Source organism: Leopardus geoffroyi, chromosome D1, assembly GCF_018350155.1.
Source record: "Leopardus geoffroyi isolate Oge1 chromosome D1, O.geoffroyi_Oge1_pat1.0, whole genome shotgun sequence".
Taxonomy (NCBI): domain Eukaryota; kingdom Metazoa; phylum Chordata; class Mammalia; order Carnivora; family Felidae; genus Leopardus; species Leopardus geoffroyi.
In genome coordinates this window covers 90250370-90270567 of record NC_059329.1, presented here as the reverse complement: position 1 = coordinate 90270567, position 20198 = coordinate 90250370, and the positions used below count along the sequence as shown (strand labels likewise).

Genomic DNA, 20198 nt, shown 5'->3' with positions numbered 1-20198 from the left:
TCCTACCACCTCCCCAGGAGGATTTTTCAACACCTGCTCGCCCCCCACTCCCCCACCCCTACACGTACTGGTCCCACAGGGTCTCCCTCACCCTGCCTCCGGCCCCACACTGTCCTCTTATTCCCCGAAATGCTGGGGGGCCCAGGCCCAAATGCAAGGAGGGTAGGGTTGGGGCAGGCCCTGCAGCACCTGGGGAGGGGCCCCGGGGGCAGGCTTCCCTGCCCCGGGGCTGGCAGAGCTGTGGCTCAAGTGCTGGTAACTCAGGGAGGGCCTCTTGACCATCCCGGATGTGTGTACTGAGGGTGCAAAGGTTCCGATCTCTTGCGGGGGGGTGGTCTCCTGTCCACCACAGGCTGCAGCAGCAGGCCCACGGGAAAGGGAGACCGACCTCCCCAACCCTGGCTGCGGCCACTCTGTGTGCTGCTCGCTTCACCTCAGGATACGCCAACTGGACATCTGTGGGGCTTAAGGCTGCTGAGACATCCCCCTCCTTCCCCCCAGAAGGACAAAGGAAAACGAAAAGAACCAGCCTTGACTCAGGCATCCATCTTGGACGGTCTGTCCTTTTAAGCATCTCTTCCTGGAACTCGCCTCACCGCATTCCCGGCCCTTAACAAAGGCATGATTCTGGAAGGCGCTGAGGATATGCTTGCTGCAGGCTATGGTGATGGAGCTGTGTGGTGCCAGGGCTGGGAAGAACCCGACCTTTCTCTGGTCCCGTTCCCTGCCCAATGGCGGCAACCACACCACCTCCCCGGCCCAATGGCTTGGAGCCAACAACGGTTTACATTAAATAACAGCCACCTAGGAAATGACTTGGGACTGGGAACGAGGCCCATTGTTACTTGGTGCCTTGCCCCCACCCCATAAATGAACTTAGACGTGGAATACACATCACTTGAATCAAGCAGCAGAGGAGCCTAGACGTGAAAGACAGCTGACACGTCTAAGACATCAAAAAATACGCCAACAGAAAAATGAAGTTCAGCTAGGAAAAATGCAAAAAAAAAAAAAAAAAAAAAAAAACCCAAAAAACAAGGATGTCTGGGGAAAGGCATCCAAAACCACCCAATCTTGAGTGGGTGGGACAGATTCAGCTCATCCTAGCTGATCATGGAGGGCAGGCAGGAGGAAGCAGGGGAGGACAGAGGAGAAGGTGGGCTTGTCAACAGTGTGCACCTCTTGTCAAGCAGGTACTTCCCCAAACCCACCGAAGGGACTCAGGGAAACAGGGAACCCACAGGCTGGGGGTGGGGGTGGCGAGAAGGACGACACTAACCCATCTTCCCAGAGGAAAGAACTTTCCAACAGCAGGAATCCTGTAAATGCTAAGGCTGCCTGCCACTGCTTTAGCGATGATGATGATGATGATGATGATGATGATGAAGAAGAAGAAGGAGGAGGAGGAGGAGGAGGAGGAGGAGGAAGAATGACAGTAGAGTTATTCACTGGTTTTTACTCTTGTCAGGCACTGTATTAAACACTTTGCATGCACTAACTAGCTCATTGTACCTTTGCCACAAACTATGCCTTTTGTACAGATGAAGAAACGGAGGCTCAGAATAGCAACTAGCAGATGTGAGACCAGAACTAGCACCCAGATTGGTCTGAATCCAAACCCCCATTATATTCCCTTGGTTTATTTTAGCAATAATAAAACAATATATATAAAGATACAAATAGCTACCGTATGTTGACCGCTCCCTAAATACCAAGGACTTTGCATCTACCACATCTTATCTAGTAACCGCATCAACTTTTTGAAGTCGGTACCATGATCTCAGCTAGCGTATCACTAAGAGAACTGAGGCTCAGAGAGGTTAAGTGACATGCCTGCAGTTACCCAGCCAGTGAGTGTTCCAGCAAGGATGGGAATCCAGACCCACCCGGAAGAAGGTCTGGTGCTTTTAGCCATCCTGTTCTTCTGCCCTGTCCACTGGGGAGGTTTCTTGTGTCCTTGCCCAAAGGGGAAGGGAGAGGAGATCCACTTCAGGATCACACATACGGGGAGCAGCCGGTTTAGCAATCTCGGGTGACGGGACGGAGTTCCACCATGAAACCTCTATCCAGCCGGGCCATTTCCGCTGCCCAACCCTGCTACCAGCTTCCCAAATTCTGCCTCCCCTGAAGTACTTCCTCAGGGCCTCCCTCTCCGCTATCCACACACACTCACTGTCCAGCAAGGCTCACACGTGGCTCCTAGGTGGGTTCCATTCCCAAATGAGACATTCTTTCCTACCCCGGAGGCATCTAGAAGCATGCCACTCTGCCCACGGAGAACTCTTGTTAGCCAACAATTCTTTTCTACTCCTGGCATGTTTCCAGTGATATCAAGATCCACAAAGGTTCCTGGCACTGGCACTAAGCCAGGGATGGAAACTATGGGCCACCTCCTTTTTTCCCCGCTGCAGCTTTGAAAGTACAGCCATCATATCTAAGGATGTCTGCATTTCCTGTGAACCTGGATGCCTTCCTAGATAAGCAACAAAAAGCCTTATAAACACGACTCGCCCCCAAGCCCAGAGAGTTCCTAATAAACCAGTCCTGGTGTGGGGATGGGGGCGGGGAGGGGATGTGGCAGTGTGATGAGACCAGACAGAAATCCCCAGATGGGAGTGTGAAAAAATGAAAAACTTGCTACATATGCGAATCCTTCATTCAGCACCATTTTAGTGGTAGAGGGTGAATTTGGGCTTTTAAAAAAGTCATTTTAAAGGAAGCTGGAAAACAGTCCCTGTCTGTTTCTCTGGACACCAAAAATAAATAAATAAAATTTAAAAACACTGAAATTTCTCTTCCGTGGAGTTTTTCAGGGAATGCCTTACGGGCATTTTAACATTTAGAGTATAATCCAGAAGATTTTTCTCCCATGGCCAGAGGGCCTGAGTCTGACACTTGCTGTACATTTTGCCAGCTGTGCGATCTTGGATAACCTCCCTTCTGAGAGCTGCAGTCATAGTATCTGCAGAACAGTAATAACAAAATCTTCCTCATCAGCTGTCAGGAGGAACAAGTGACTTGTCACAGGGAGAATGCTTCCAGCATTTTCTCAGACTTGATTAGGTATCAGAATCACAGAGTTCTGGGCCCCATCCCCAGTGTCTGATTCTGTGAGTCCGAGGCGGGGCCTGAAAATCTGCCTTGGCAACGTGCTCTCAGGTGGTGCGGAAGATGCTGGTCCGGGATCACACTTCGAGAACCATCAGCTTTAAAGAGTGGCTGGTGCATAAATGCATGAAAATGTTCGCCATTGTGACTATGGATGTTTTTGTCCTCCATATAACCCTTTTTTTTTTTTTTTTAAACAACAACAACGTTTATTTATTTTTGGGAGAGAGACAGAGACAGAGTGTGAGTGGAAGAGGGACAGAGAGAAAGAGAAGGAGACACAGAGTCCGAAGCAGCCTCCAGGCTCTGGGCTGTCAGTACAGAGCCTGACACAGGGCTCGAACTCACTGACCATGAGATCATGACCTGAACCAAAGTCAGACGCTTAACTGACTGAGCCACCCAGGCGTCCCCTCCATATAGCTCTTAAGCAGCCTCAGAGACAGTTGCCCTGGTGCTTTCCATGCCTAACAAATATTTCTCAGCCCTTCCAACTCAGTCTTTACCCCTCATGGCCACTGAACTGCTGAATGTTTGCACTTATCGGAACACATGTGCATTTCCAGCATCTACCCCTGCCTTCCAACCTTCCTTCACTGGTGCCTTAAACCTGGCTGCTGCCATTCCCTGCCTGCTCTATAGGAAATCACCCAATTTCACCCATAGTGGGTTCCTGAAAACACGTATTCGTGTGGAACAAGACACTTACATGATGTTCGGAGTTCTGTTCCCACAGAGCTAAGAAGGATTATAAAACCCCTAATTACACCTCACCTTCGGAGCTCATCTTCGGGTGATAGATTTTCAGCATTTTGTACCTACGTGTACCTACTATTTAACAATAGCATGTGCAATCACCCAAGTCCAATGAGGCTAAAGATCCGCCATTGCAGCATGCCCGCGGATTTTCATCTTTATCTCAATTATATTAAGACCTATGGTTATCAATTTCAAGGCCCATTTTCCCACTTATCCTCATAAAATGTGAGAGAAAGTACAATAAAAATATTCAAATAATTGCACAGATTCCAGGCAATCGCCGAGGAGATTAAGCATGGCGGAGCTGCTGACAGGGAACGCGGCTGGCTGGCGGGCAGCCCCACACAGTGCAGCCTGGGACATCCAGGGGTCCTTCTTGCAGTCCCCAGACTGGCACCACCCCATTCCCTCCCCTCACAGTGCCCAAGCAAAGTTTCTGAGCCACTCCCAAGTTTACAGACTCCACAAGGGCTTTCTTCCAAGTACTGGCCAAATCCAAAACGTAACCTCGCAACGATCTTCTCCCCTAAGGGTATCATCTTCCCCCCTTGTCTTTTTGCTGGAGCTCAGCCCACTTGTTCAAAGCCCCATCTCTTGCTCCCCTCCATCCACCTAATCACCCCTTTCCTTTTGGGGAACCCCATGTGTTTGGGAAGACCTCCCAGGCTGACCAAAAAGGAGCTGAAACTTTTCGCCTCTAGTCAATTTGGGTTTGGGAAAAAAAAAATCACATGAAAGTGATTTTCCCCAATCTTTATCATCTCTCCACCCAGGAAGAATCTGCGGATTCTTAGAAGTCCCACCCAGCTTTGTCCCTACAAAGTATACTTATCCTGGGCCTGTTTGTAAGCCTTTACCATCCACTCAGGTTTTCAGGTAACACTACCCTGTGTGGTACCTGCATAGAGGTATCCACATCCCTGCTCTGTCTTCAATGTCGAACTCCACGGTGACCCTGACACTTCCATGGGTCTCCTCCTTTGGTTCTGCCATGTGCCACAAGCCCTTAATGAATCTTCCCTGATAATGATGAGCTAAGAGGGACTGGCCTCCCGGGGCTCTCACAAGACATGAGCAGTAATGGAAGTATTTAGATCAAACACTACCAGGCCATCTGTGGCCTTTGGGCACTGGGGTGACTAAATTTCCCCTTTTCCTAGGTACTATCTTGTTCAGAGCTACTGACTAGAAACTGAGTTTCTGTATCAAGCAAAACTCTAGTTTCACCAAAGGGAATTTAACTTTCCGGGCTTGGGGTAAAAACTTGCAACAAACACAACACAGCCAGCAGATACAGGAGCACAGAATACTCTATCTGCAGCCACTCCCCCCTGTGCCCATCCCCATGCCCTGCATCACCAACGTGGTTAACCATTAATTAGGTGATAGAAAAATGTAGAGCACTTCCGATCATCATTTCCAAAGTTCTACGGAAACAGTTATCCCACAGAGCTGTCTCTATGATAGAGTTCCCCTGGGAAACCTCAGCTTTCCTTCCAGGCCCAAAACAGAGGGAAAGAGAAAATTCAACACTGGAAATGTCAGATTTTTTTCCCGCCAGTTTCTTATGGAAATCTCTCTATGCTTCTGTGGATCAAATGGCCTGTCTTCTCTGTGTGCAGACACAAGATAAGCACTCTTTTCCCACCTGCTTCCCCTCTGCCTTCACCTCAGGTCATTTTCATTATTCCTGACTGAAGATACCCTTCAGTGAATCTTTCCTTGAAGCTACAAAATGAGAATGCTCACCTTCAAAAGCAGAGCCACAGAGAAGGTTCTGCAAGTAGAGATCTCTGGGTTGGAGAGATGCGACCCAACCCAACCCAGAAGAGATCTCTCTGGGTCCCAGGAGATGTGAGTCCATCGCTAAATGCAGATGGCAGGGAGGGGGCACCCGATCCTTCATGTCACAGAAAAGCCCAGAGCCCAAAGAGCCCATTCATCGACCTCTCCCTTTGGGGTCTCACCTCCACCCTCATGTTCTGTTCCTTATTTGTCCATGGACTTCCTCCTTCCTCCTTGCTGGAGGCGTGTTCTTTCTGGAGCCCATTCAGACTTTTCCTTCTTCACAGCACGTCTGCTAGTTGAATGTGAAGGCTGGCCTCTATAGCCCTCCCTCCTGGACCTCCCTCCTCCCTCCCATCCTCCTTCATGGACAGTTCTTCCTTGCATGGCTTTGGAACCAGCCCACCTTCAAGCAGTGCCCAGCATTGGGCTTTCCAAACCTGACTCTCTCTTGAACCACTTTCACCATCTGGCCATCGCCAGGGTCCCCTAAACTGTTATTCTTTGCATACTATTTTTCTTAAATCAGTCCACTTTTTAAAACATAAATATGTTTAAAAAATGAAACTATAGCAACATCATTTGCCATAAACAGAATGTAACTCAACCATCAACTCGAGGCAAAGAAAAAAAAATTTATGAAATCCTAATCAGTATTCCTAGCTGAAGACACTAAGTTCGAGGCGTGCTCTCTCTTTCTGAAACAAGGGAGATCGCCAAGTCCTGCAGGAGTGTCAGAGATACAGTGGCGCTAAGCGAGACCCTCCCTGGGCACAATCTGAAGCATGAAAGGAAAAGAAAGGAAAATACATTCTAGCCACGAAGACCAGTATTACTTAATGTCATTGTGCATACCACCTAATATCATCTCCTGTATCTGTGGTAGACAACCCCTCCCTCTTGCTCTCTCCCAAGAAACTTCACTGGGCATCTCTTATGTTCCAGGTACTTTCCAGGCACTGGGGAGCCAAACACCTTTTTTTTTTTTTTTTTTTTTTTTAAAGGGCTCTGCACCTACAGGAGACTTAAAACCTACATTTAAATAAACAGCGTCCAGGATAGCTTTCTCTCCAGTCTAGTACTAAGGAAAATCCCAGATTCAAAACTGTGAAAACCAGTTCCCACCCCACACCCCCAGAAAGAGACTCAATATTCACCAAGCCGTTTCTCTGATTAAGCTCTCGATGGAAAATGACATGTGGTTATTAGTTAAGTGGCTGGCATACTTTGTAAGCAGCATTAACCGACCCCCCCCCCCAAACCTCAGGGCTTCCCAGATAAACAAGTCCCCACCCAAGTGCCCTTCCCCACCCATCCTAGGGGTAGCCCCCCGTGCCAAAAGACAACTGACATTTAAAACCCGATTGAAACCACACCAAACTCTGTCTACTTTAAATGTCAGCGAGGAAGGCTGCCGGCCTGGCAGGTTTCTTCAAGACCAATTGAAAAACCACTTCTCTGTAGTTGGATTTAAAAATCAATCACTACAGACAGCAAGAGAAGAGACTGAGGACAAGGCTGACCTTTGAGTCAAGGGCAACTGAGATGATTCACATTTGTAACTAATTACCTCTTTCTTAATCTTTATGTTTGTCTCTCCCTGGACAGGGGCTTTTTCTTTCAAGCAGCTGAGACATCTGACCCGATAGAATTCCAGGCTGCTGTTGGGTCTTGCTTTGTCCATATTTATAGTGGCCATTCTCTGCTGTGTGTGTGTGTGTGTGTGTGTGTGTGTGTGTGTTTTAAAGGACTAACATCTGTCATTCTTTAAAAGTGCACATAAAAATTTAAGCTTCCCGAATGTTAGTAAGGAAGAAAAAAAAGAATGTCAGTATTGTTTTTAAGACCTAAAAATTCTTTAAGCTGTCTTAAATAAAAGTGTGTTCTCCGTGGGTATAGAATAGCACCACCAACCTGAAACCAAGATGTTAGGTATTTTTATGTTAGTTTCCCATTAAAAGGGTTGGATGACACTTTAGAATAACAAATACGCATACAGTTAAGTTTAATAACCGCGTTACTCTGTCTTCCTCTGTGCTAGTCACTGTTCTGAGCACTTGACAAATAACAATTTATTTAGTCCTCACGACAATCTTATAAGGTTAGGTCCTAACACCCCTGGTTTTATAGAACAGAAAACTAAAACACACAGAGGTAAAGCAACTTGCTCAAGGTCACACAGCTGGTAAGGGGCTATGCTGGGCACTAAACTCAGGTAGTCTGGCTTTAGAGGCCACGATCTTGACCACTCCCCTACTCTGTCCCCCACCCAACACCCACACTATGCGCTGAATGCTTTGCATGTGTTATTTCACGTAAACCAACAACGACCTCTAAGGTAGGTCATATTTTTGTTCCCATTTTACAGATGGGGAAAATGAGGCATCTTGCCCAAGACCTACTCAGCTAATTAGTGGGGAAAAGTAGTAACTCTGACTTCACTAAAGTATCACTCAGTCAATTACTCACTGTCAAACAAACGTCCCCATGCCCTCTCCCACATGCTTGTGGGTGGAGTCAGGAAAACAACTTGTGTCAGTCGATTAGAAACTATCCTCCTAGGGGCATCTGGGTGGCTCAATTGGTTAAGCTTCTGACTCTTGATTTCAGCTCAGGTTAGCATCTCACAGTTCATGAGTTCAAGCCGCAGGTCAGGCTCTGCGCTGACAGCACGGAGCCTCCTTGGGATTCTCTCTCTCCCTCTCTCTCTGCCCTTCCCCTGCTCATGCACACACAACACTCTCACTCTCAAAATAAATAAATAAACTAAGAAAAAAACAAAGAAGAAAAATAAACCATCCTGTAAGGGAGTCTGGAACCTTGAGTTCATTAGCCTCATAACAACAGTGTTTGGGCAGAGGGGTGTCAGATCGCTGGATCCAATCATCTTTAACAGAACAGACTAGGAGGCTTAGCGACAAGAAGTCACTTGGCTGAAAGGTACATACAGTTACACTGAATTAGATGCCATCCCCGGGGGGTGAGAGGGAATGTTGTTAGAGGAGCAGTTCCCACAGTGTGGTCTGAGGTCCCATATCCCCAGACCTTTTCCACAGGGTCAAAACTTGTTCCTTAATGACACTAAGCCACAATCTACCCTTTTCCTTGCACCTTCCATCAGTGTACCGTGCAGGTTTCCAGAGACCACATGATGCGCAAGGTCACAACAGACTGAATGGGAAACAGACAGGAGGATCCATCCGGCTATCTTCTATGAAGCCAGATGGTGCAGAGATTTGCAAACGTAAAATAATGCCTCTCTTCTATTTTTTTTATTCTGAAAAGTTATTTTTCACAAAAATGCTATTTAGACTAACATGTAATAGGTTTATTATTTAAATGACTTAAATATTTTTAAGTTTCTCAGGTTCAGTTTCCAATATGGTGAAGACAGAGATAACCCAAATAACCGATCATTTTTAAGAGTGTAAGGATGACCGGGGGCGCCTGGGTGGCGCAGTCGGTTGGGCGTCCGACTTCAGCCAGGTCACGATCTCGCGGTCCGTGAGTTCGAGCCCCGCGTCGGGCTCTGTGCTGACGGCTCAGAGCCTGGAGCCTGTTTCAGATTCTGTGTCTCCCTCTCTCTGACCCTCCCCCGTTCATGCTCTGTCTCTCTCTGTCTCAAAAATAAATAAACGTTAAAAAAAAAAAAATTTTTAAAAAGAGTGTAAGGATGACCAAGAAGCCTGAGAACCACTGCCCAAGACTGTAATCTCCATAAAAGCAGGGACCACACTGGCCCTGTGCATTATCAGGGACTCGGCATATGTAATTTTGGATGTTGAAGGAATGCCCAGGTGTATGGTATTGGCCACCCCTTTAGGTGCATGTATCCAGGTGCACTATAATGACAGATACTCAGACTCACACAGCTTACCTGGAAATAGTCTGTAATGAATGATCCAAGTTCACTCTTCAGCAGCCTCCTGGGGAGAGAGAAACACCATCAAGCAGCCCATGAGAGTAGAGCTCCCGGTGCCTAACTCACGGACACATACGACGATAGAGTGCTCCCCAGTGGCATAGGGGCCAAGTCCAGGTCTAAGAAAGGAGTGTGCTAGGCTCTAATAATACCTCTGCACCAAAGTTATTATGGGATTCAGGCAATGGAAGTCCTAAAAGGGTATCTGTTCCTTAGTTCACTCTACAAAGACAACTATCGCCAGAGGGCAGTCGCGGGAGATTCTAATTCTAATAGAGTTGGTAGAAGCAAGCTAGGGGACTCTGGCTTCATGGGAAGCAAAAAAAAAAAAAAAAAAAAGAAAGAAAGAAAGAAAAGAAAAGAAAAGGAAAGAGAGAAAGACCATAATTTTGTAATCTTCCATATTTGTAGACTTTATGGTTTAAAACATATTTTTCATGCATTCTTCAGTCAAGGATTGAAGAACTGTAAAGTATGTGTGAGAGGAGGGCAATTATTATCCTCCAATATAAGTAAAGAAACAGAGGCTCAGAGAGGCCCCCAGTGGCAGAGTGAAGATTCAAACCCAGGCCTTCTGCAAATTCAACATCTTTCCCCATAATCCCACTCTGTCTCTCCTCCAAATCCATCAGAGACATTCAACATGGTGCCATAGTTTGGATGGTCTTACCACCCCCCCCCCAAGTGACTGAGGCAGTCGTTCAAAGGGGGCTACAACAGGGAAAACAGATTTTATTTATCCAGTTTGTTGAGCTTCCCTTGACGTGCCAGACACTGGGCCAGCACCAGGTGGACGGAAGTGAACAACCAAGACAGATGAGGTCTCGGTGGTATGGATCAATAGTGTGTTAATAAATACACTCGCAGGATAATTTCAAAGAGTCTTTAGAGCTAAAAAAAGAATTTTAAAAATAGAGGTGTTGGCACCAGGTCCCCATCTCCCTGTGACAAATCGTGGGACCGCCCTACTGATCTTTCTATAACTTGATCCAAACAAGGCAATGAATCTAAAAACATGAGTAACTGGCTCTCCGGATCCAACGTGCTCCCTAGAGGGTACACTCCTCATTGACTTCAAATTGTTTCACCCCACCAGCCACGGTCATTAAGGAGCAAAGGCTCAGCCTTCTGACCACCCCCGCTGGATATCAACTCCCCCGCCCCCAAAATGTGTTCCCACATGTTCTCCGTGTCCTGGAGAAACAGGAAGTGACAGTGAGGTATCATTATGTGCAGATCATCGATGCAACGGTATCAAAAAAGAGAAAGAGACACCCATGATCTCAATTCTCACACCAGAAAGAGCCCTGGAAAGCTGCAAACACGGGTTGCACACAGACTATACCTTCTTTTTCCCAAGACAGACAATGTGCCTGTGTGGATACCGCATCTTGAGATCCAATTTAATGGCAGTCTCCTGGAAGGCTGCCCCATCAACACAACCCAGGAGCTCTCCCAGATGGTGGGCAGGTCTGACAGAAACAGGGGAAACTTCATCAGTCAGGAGGCTGAGGGCAGGTTGCTCATCGCTGCTCTTGGAGGCTAGAAGTGTCTCTCAGAAAGAAAACAGAAACCTGGCGGGCAGCCCCAGATGGGGGCTCTCAAACAGGAAGAGTCAGAGAGGCTGCTTCTGACTGCTGGCCACTGGGAAGTCTTCATGGCCACTGGGAAGCCTCAAAACCATAGATGAAGAAGCCAGGCTTCCTCAAAAGGACTTAGAAAACCAAGTCCTAATAATGGGCTACTTCAAACGAAGTTTCCCACACACATCTCAGGTACCCATAATGCTGAGGGGCTGACACGGCTCTGAGACCAAATAATACGCTATGGAGTTGGCGTTCTGAGGAATCTGTGCTGGGAAACTCTGTGCTCATGAAGATGCTTTGGGTAAAATGGAAGGAGAAAGAGGTCAGGGGTAAGGGTAGTCCTTCAAGGTCAACAACCATGGAAAACCCTACTGGAGCACGTTGGAGGAGGGACCTATGCAAATGTAACAGTTGTTAATGGAGGCTAGACATGGTTAAACAGGCGATGACTGCCCAGGGACATTTCACAATGGTACTCTGAGTGCATCCTGATGTTACCCAAGTGAGGAATCCAAGAAGTATCTTCCCCTACCTATCAGGGCATGCAGAAAGGCTGGGGCCTCCAGTGAGGGGGAGATACAGCACCTTATGGTAAGGCGAGGGCTGAAGCAAGCCATGGCCACAGCCAGAATTCTGCAGAGCGTTAAGGGAACACAAAGCGTGGGATACGAATCAGCTGATAAAGGAGCAGAGGCTAAGGAGTGAACCTGACATAACCACCAAGACAAAGGCACAGAAGAAAGGACTCTGAAGCTACGAGCAGCCGCACCAGGAGCGATGGGAAGGTGATGGATGGGAACAAGCCACAGAGCACAGAGAGCTGCTTCCCGCACACTGATGAGGGTGATCCTCAGTCCTTTACCGAGGGGGAACCAGCACAGGAATGTGCACAACAACCCACTTTATATACTTAAAGCACCACGGACCAATTATAACCAGGTATGGTAAGAGAATGAGACACTTGTCCTTTCATCTATCCTGAGTTTAAAACCCTGTCCACTAGGTATTATTGTTAGACTTAGCTGAACAGAACTGACCCCATCGGATCACTGAAGCCAACATTCTGTTATCCCGGGTAGGCGTGTCAGTAAGTTGCTCTGTCCCTTACAAAACCTGTTGGACTTCTGGACATGCTATGCATTACACAAGGTCACTGCATATGTGTACAGAGTTTTTGCTGCAGGAAAATACAGGAATCAATAAAAATGGGCACCAATAGTGCTCATAAAAAATTGTGGTTCATTCATACAGTGGAATTTTATGCAATTGTTAGAGACAGAGAGAGAGGGAAGAACTCTAACGATACAAAAATTAATTTTTTAAAAATGCAGGATACAGGGGCGCCTGGGTGGCTCAGTCAGTTAAGCTTCCGACTTTGGCTCAGGTCATGATCTCGCGGTTTGGGAGTTCGAGCCCCACATTGGGCTCTGTGCTCACAGCTTGGAGCCTGGAGCCTGCCTCGGATTCTGTGTCTCCTTCTCTCTCTGCCCCTCCCCCACTTGTGCTCTGTTTCTCTCTACCAAAAATAAATAAATGTAAAAAAAAAAAAATTTTAAATGCAGGATACAGAATAGTGTGTATAATACGCTACCTTGTGAAAAGATAAAAGAAAAGGAAGAATATATATATATTTTTATTTACAGAATACCAGTGAACTCAGTTGTCAAATCTGTTCTCTTCACTTGCTGTTCTGCAAGAGCGATGTGATTTGGTTTCCAACAGGCCCTTTGAACTAAAATAGCACCTTGATTTTTAAACCATGAAGTGTGTATGCATTTAAAAAATTACATAGAGGATTATATATAAATACCGGGTTTGGTCTCCTCTTCTCCATCTCCCCAAGTAAGGACACGGAGGAAGCAGAAGTTGTTGCTGGAAATTTGGTGGGGCAACAAAACACTTTAGCAAACTTTATTCCCTGAAGTTAGGGGATATTCTCCTACAGATCAACCCAGTCTGTGGACCTCCTATGAACTGTTGAATATCCCCAGCTGCTTTTCCATATCGATGTTCCTTACATATGCCTAAGGAAGGTCTGGGAGAAAGTCCACTAAATTGCTGTTATAATAATTATCTTTGTGGGGGCTTGAATGAGAACTGGGTTTCTGGGGTACAGGAGAGGGAGATTCTTCAAGGTACAACTCACTATATAAACGTTTCGTACCCTGTGGACAAAGTCCTATTAAATTTTTAAAATTTAATTTGTAAATTTTAAAATTTAAATTTTTAAAAATTTGTAATTAACAAGAACCACCCCCAAGGTTACCACGATATGCAGCTGAGAAGGAATTCTGGGAGTGAGTTCCCATCAAGGGCGTGATGTCAGGAAGCAGGCAGTCCTAGGGAACGGAGAACCCCACAAGCAGAGAACCTGCCAACGCAAACCCTCCTCAGCCTGGCAGCCTGAGAATTCAACTCAGAGAGAAAAGCGGGGAGGAAAGGCCAGAACTGGCCCAGCCATCGGAGAGCAGACTGCCGCTGAGTCATACCACAAAATCTCCAACCTGTTTCTCTACTCGGTGTTTATTCTGCTTGCACTGGGTTTACAAGGAACGAGTACTTCTGAAAAACATGATCTTAGCTGAACTGAGAGAAAGAGGGATTTTCCACCCCTCTGTCATGATACACAATCCCCAGGGGGAACTCGGCAGTCGCTTCCCTCCAGAGTGACTGATAAGAGAAGAGAGATCCATGATTTCATTCACTGAATCACAACCATTTCCTGAACACCTGCGGTGTGCCAGCCACGGTGCCAGACTAGACGCCAGGAGAAGGGATAGGCAGGGCTCGGACAGTGATTTCTTCTCACCGGGGCCACGGTCTCAGGAGGCACCAGCTGCACCAACGTCTCCAAAAATGGAGAGTGTAAGTATCAAGGCATTAGAGGGATGCGGACCTACATTCACAGAAAAACAACTCACCCTGTAACTTCCTCACCAACTTTGCCAGTTTAGTCTGTAAAGCACGAGAAAGAAGAGCAAAGCAGGAGGAAGACAACAGAATTAACGAGCCTATGGTTTGTGGTTCCCTAGATGCACAAGACAGGAAATCTCTGACCTCCAATCCTTACGATTCGTGCTCTGTCTCAGGCACGGGGGCCAAGAATCCAGCATCCCCCTTCCACTTTTTCCACCCTTTCCTAGGGTGTTTTCCCTGAAGACAGGAAAGTAGGGACTTATTGCAGCAAATAAATAAGGAAGAAGAAATAAACTGCTCTTAGGATGGATCTGGACGATCTTTTCCCCCTCGTTGAAGTTTCACTAAGCACTTACTGGGTGCCAGGCACTGTTTTCCACAACGTACACAACATGTGTTTCCTCCTGTAAGCTAGAAACAAAGCCATACGGTTGTAGTGACAGCTCCACTTTTTAAGGAAACCAATGCTCAGAGGTCACTCAGGAGGGTGTGCAGCAAGCACAGGACGGAGACGGGAGGAGCCTCACGGAGCGTGAGGACCAAGAGGCAGCTCCCGGGCCCGAAAACTGTTGTCAGCAATAACCTTCGTAAGTCAATGTCCCAGGTGAGTCCTTTGTATCTGCTCCCCAGCTGGAGTTCAGGGGTAATGAGGATCCCTACTCCACAGATAGCGTAAGGGTTAAGGGAGTTCATCCTAGACCAGTTAGTTCCCAGAAGAAGCCTGGCACACGCAAGACTCAGCAGGTGCATATGCTACCCAGGGCTGCAGACCCTGAAGCCCGCACTCCCAAGGACTCAATTTCACTGCTTCTTGGCATCTTTTTTTTTTTTTAAAGAGAGAGAAAGTGCATGCATGAGCAAGGGAGGGGGCAGAAGAAGGGAGGGAGGAAGGGAAAGGGAGACAGAGAGAGAGAGAGAGAGAGAGAGAGAGAGAGAATGTCAAGCAGGCTCTACACTCACCACAGAGCCTGACATGGGGCTTGATCCCATGACCCTGGGATCATGACCTGAGTTGGATGCTCAACCGACTGAGCCACCCAGGAGCTCCAGCATCTTCTTTTTTTTTTTTTTTTTTTAACGTTTATTTATTTTTGAGACAGAGAGAGACAGAGCATGAATGGGGTAGGGGCAGAGAGAGAGGGAGACACAGAATCGGAAGCAGGCTCCAGGCTCCGAGCCATCAGCCCAGAGCCCGACATGGGGCTCGAACTCACGGACCGTGAGATCGTGACCTGAGCTGAAGTCGGACGCTTAACCGACTGAGCCACTCAGGCGCCCCTCCAGTATCTTCTTAAAAGGACAACCTGGCCAGCATTTCCTAGACCTGACATTAAGGACCCAGGTGAGACTCATGAAGGGGGCTGGACACCAGGGCCAGACCTCACTGATTTAAGGGTAAAGGCAGAGGATGGGGCCACACTTGGGGGGAAATGTGGCTGTGACGAAGATGGAAGTAACATCTCAGCTTAATGAGATGCTTCATCTGTTTCACGTACGGGGCCTCCATGCCAGGTTTCGTGTGGAAACCGAATCCTGAACTAACCACCACCACCCCTGGTGGCAGCTGCAGCCACGGAGCCAGAAGAAGGAAGTGGGGCCTCAGGAGTAATGCGCCCCAGGAGTAATGGCAAAGGAACGCTTACGTGGACCCGGCCCCAAAGCGAAACAGACCATGAAGTTCAGTCAGAAGCCAGAAAGGCCACAATAGGGAAAAAAATGGGGAACCACTCACTGGTCTGTATTATCTCACCCCTTCTCCCTCCCAGGCTGACTGGGCGAGACACCACCCCAGATGACAAGATTTCCTGTTATTACACAGACTCGCCATCTCGCCCCTCACCGTCTTGTCAACTTCCCACTTCTGTGGACTCGAAAGTAAACAAGGCCCTGCCGGAGCTGGATGCTGGTTGGGGGGCGTGGGGACCACAGGGTGACAGGCAGCACAGGAGTGGCACGAAGGATGTAGAGAAACCACCTCGGGTATGAGCCATGATCTCCCTTGCACGTGGGGAAAGACCCAAAGCAGCAAAATCCCAAGGGATGACGAAGCAGTTTGGAGACAGATGCCACGGGGCTCGTGTTTAACCAGCACGCGTCAGGACAGCCAGATGAGTTGTTCGACGTTTCTGTGCCATTTGGCAATTAGGGGCTACCCCACATACTCGGGCCCTCCAACCTGGCCCCTTGGCGGGGTCCAACCCCACTTCCTCAGGATCCAGGAACAGCAGGGGACCTGCAGACTCGGTTACTGATGCTATGCTGATCAGTGTCCCGCCGACCCGACTGCGAAATCCTCTGAAGATGAGAGACGGGGCAGAGACAGAGAAGGAGAGAGAGAGAGAGAGAGAGAGAGAGAGAGAGAGAGAGAAGTGCGGCTCGAGCTCACCCAAAGCCGGGCTCAAACTCACAAACCGTGAGATCGTGACCTGAGCTGAAGTCAGATGCTTAACTGACCGAGCCATCCAGGCACCCCAAGGAAGTGGCATCTTTAAGCACTAACATGGAAATGCCCCATTTCCTCCTTGGGTCCGTTCTATCGGGGCCACTGGAAGTGGTGTCCATGACTCGGGTAAAATGCCAGGACTCCCATACATCTCAGTTTCCTGCACCCCAGTGGGTGGCACTGGGGACAGTGAAAAAGATGCAGGAAAGGTTGACCTAATTATGTCACATGCACGTTGCTAGGCAGTTGACACACAGGGCTGCTGATTCTCCAGTGCCTCTGTGGTAGGAATTTATCCTCATCTGCAAGATGAGACAGATGCTCAGAACCTTGCCCAGGGCCATGTATACAGATCCTCACTCAACGCGAGGCCAACCTGAAAGTTGGTCCATGGCACCCCACAGGCTCACAGGGGCAGGTAGGCAAGGTGGGTGAGGGAAGCAGGTGGGCATGAGTAGCGGGGGGCTGTAGTGGGCTTTCTAAAGCCAGCAGCCGGGCCTTGGCTCCTGGAGGGGAGCTGATCAGTTCCAGCCCAGACTGCACATCCAGCACTGCCCGACGTGAACTTTCCAGAGAGGCCTGGATTTTTAGGGGAGATATCCACATTTCTAAACACTGTGCAGACCAACCACCACACGGGGCCGGCCCCAGAGGCTTCCCATTTGTCACTTCCCTTTAGCTACCCTTCCCTCCCCCAAAATCAAATGTGTTTACCAACCGGAGCAGAGAGAAAAACAACACGCACTCAGGCGGGGCCACCTGGGCTGAAAAGAGACTCCACCTCAAGCCCTCCCAAAGTAGGGCCCTCAGAAGACAGCGCCCTGCTTCCCTCTGATGTGGTAACGATTCTGTGCCCTGGGACGTCAGGCCTAAATCTGGACAAGGCAATCTCTGTGTGCCTCCTGCAGCCTACTTACTAGGAGTTTAAGAACACGGGAGGCTCGGGTTCAAATCCCAGCGGTACGACTCGCGCAAGTCGTCCCATTTCTCCGTGCCTCTATTTCCTCATCCGCAAGACAGGGATACAGTACCCGTCTCATAGAGGTGTGGTGAGTTTTAGAAGAACTGACACAGTGAAAGCACTCAGAAGCAAGCCTGGCACGTACTAAACACTACGTAAATGTCTGCTATTATCATCACCTCAGGGAGTCGCGCCTCAAACTCTGCCAGCCTGTGGGCCGCGGCCAAAGTCTCCTCCTTTTCCAGCTCTTCCCAGCTCTTCCCCGGGGTTGAGGGTCCTGCCACAGTCACCAGGCTCCCTCACAGAGATGGGAAAACCTGAGGTGCGTTCCCTCCGGGAGGACTCGGGCAGCCAAATGACTCAGAAGGAGGGCGTGTCGACTCAGAGCCATCAAAGATCAAGCATGGTTCTTGGAACCTCCTCTTTCCTTGAAAATCTCTGGGGTTTCCTCCATGCCGCCTCCCTCCCAACAAGAACAGAAGCAGTGTGGTTGGAGACAGAAGGAAAATGTGAGTTTCCTGCCTCAGGCCAGCTGCAGATAACTCATCTCTGGTTTCCGGAACCCTTGTCTCTGAGCATTCATTTCTGCAGAGAGAGAAAAAAAAAAATCCTCCTGGGGGGAGAAGCAGAGGGTGGGAGGCCATGGAGACAGAAGTACGTACGGCAAGGAGGTCATGGCCTCAGTTGCCCTTTCCACCTCACCCTTGCCTGCTCATCCTTCAGATTTCAACTGAGGTGTCACCTTCCCCCAAATAATTACGTGCCTATCCTCTGCCCTCCCCCGGCACTCTGGATTCCGCTAACACCCCACTGAAAGACACAGTAGGGTCACCACCTACGCAGGGCCCCCCACTCTGCAGGAAGCTCCCCAAGAGCTAGAACCACCTACTTCAATAGCTTCCTCCAAACCTGGCCCAGTATCCGGTACAGCATCCACCAATATCCACTGACCACGTGAATAAAAGCACCAGTGGCCTCTCCCTCCACACACACCCCCCCCACCAATCAAAAACTGAAAGCATCAAGAATCTACTTGTACAGGTTCTCGTAAGAACCAGCAAATGTAAATCATAGGTTTCTCATACTTCTCTAACTCTTCGTAGTCACACACAATCCGTAGAACAGTTGGCTGAAAAGGAAGGAGGGTGCTCCTGTGTGAGAGAGGTTTGGACAGTCTGGTTCCTGGGAAAACCCAGGGAACCCAAGCCTCAGACCCAGACGCGTCCCCGCTGCCAAAATGCAGCCACATCAGGATTGAAGCTGGGAGGGTATTAAAAACCACACGGGGGCACCTGGGTGGCTCAGTCGGTCTTGATTTTGGCTCAGGGCGTGATCTCACGGTGTGTGAGCTCGAGCCCCGAGTCGGGCTCTATACGGACAGTGCGGAGCCTGCTTGGGATTCTTTCTCTCCCTCTCTCTCTGCCCCTCCTCACTCACGCTTGCTCTCTCTCAAAATAAATAAGTAAACTTTAAAAGCAAACGAACAGAAAACCACATCAATGCCCCACGGAAAATTGAAACCAACAGGACACTCAGGGCCAGCCCCAGTCAGGGCAGATGGAATTTGAGGGCAGGCAGAATTGTGGACGGTGATGACCAGCGATCTCACTAGAATAGGTCTATTCTAAACAGTCATTTTCTTGCCTCTAGGGATGTAACAATATGCAAGGCCTGCTTTAAGGCAACTCTGATTTACAGTCTTCATACTGAATGACCATATGCCTGGACGTATTTGGGAAATTGCTGCTTTACTGAGGTATGGACATTCCTGATCAATTTGCTCTTAAAAGGTCTCCACATCTTACTCTTGATCTAATAATGTGTTTTAGAACGTGCCCATCCTTACCAAAGTTCTTCCCCGTAACTACCCCAAAGTCTACCTGTCAAAATTTAAACTGGAATTCATTCTCGATAACTGAAAGACCAACTGTTTGTACTGACTGCATTATAAAACCTAGTTACATAAAGCCTCTATCTTCCTGGTCATCCTTTGCATCGGCTAATGTGTAAATGAATTCACATTTCCTGGGCACATACTAACTCCGCCATTAGAAAGAAGGCCAGGGCTGGCCACGGTGGCCTGAAGAAGCTGATTTCTGGACTTGGACAGTCCATCAAAGTTGATTACCATTTGGCTTGAGTAGAATGGAGAATGGAGTCATTTCCTCTCACTCTTGTCTCTGAGGAAAGGAGAAACAGCTGGCTCCTGGTTGGAACTCCGGCTCACCCAAATTTCAAGTCCAGCACATTCTTGGAGGGGCCTGTCCCGGACCGCTCTCATTCAAAGTGAGCTCCCCGCATCCAAATTGCTAGAGAAATCTCTACACAATTCCATTTATGCAATGAGTCATCATACTGCCCCTCTGCTCTCACCCATCATTCATCACTTCATTATTACTAAAATCTCACAACAGTAGGAATAATAATGGTTAACATTAAACAACATTTTTTTTCCAATGTTTATTTTTGAGAGACAGAGAGAGACAGAGCGTGAACAGGGGAGGGGCAGAAAGGGAGGGAGATACAAAATCCGAAGCAGGCTCCAGGTTCTGAGCTGTCAGCACAGACCCAGATATGGGGCTTGAACTCACAGACCATGAGGATCATGAATGACCTGAGCCGACTCAGGCACCCCAATAATGGTTAACGTTTCTTATGTACCGGATCCTGGACTAATGGTGTGTGTAGCATTATCTCAGTCTCCCCAAACCACCATCA

The 20198-nt window shown here is 48.3% G+C and overlaps 1 protein-coding gene across 6 annotated transcripts in view; it reads right to left on the bottom strand.

Annotated features, from left to right (window-relative positions):
• The window catches only part of PRR5L (proline rich 5 like), a 74989-nt gene that overhangs the window by 28192 nt on the left and 26599 nt on the right, over window positions 1-20198 (bottom strand). For 5 of the 6 annotated variants that reach the window (XM_045484999.1, XM_045484998.1, XM_045484996.1 and 2 more), the window contains one exon: window positions 9530-9578. The exons of the other annotated variant lie outside the window; for it this stretch is intronic. In XM_045484999.1, the coding sequence (XP_045340955.1) occupies window positions 9530-9578 (49 nt within the window). The remainder of the gene's footprint in view (window positions 1-9529; window positions 9579-20198) is intronic. 6 annotated transcript variants of the gene reach the window in all.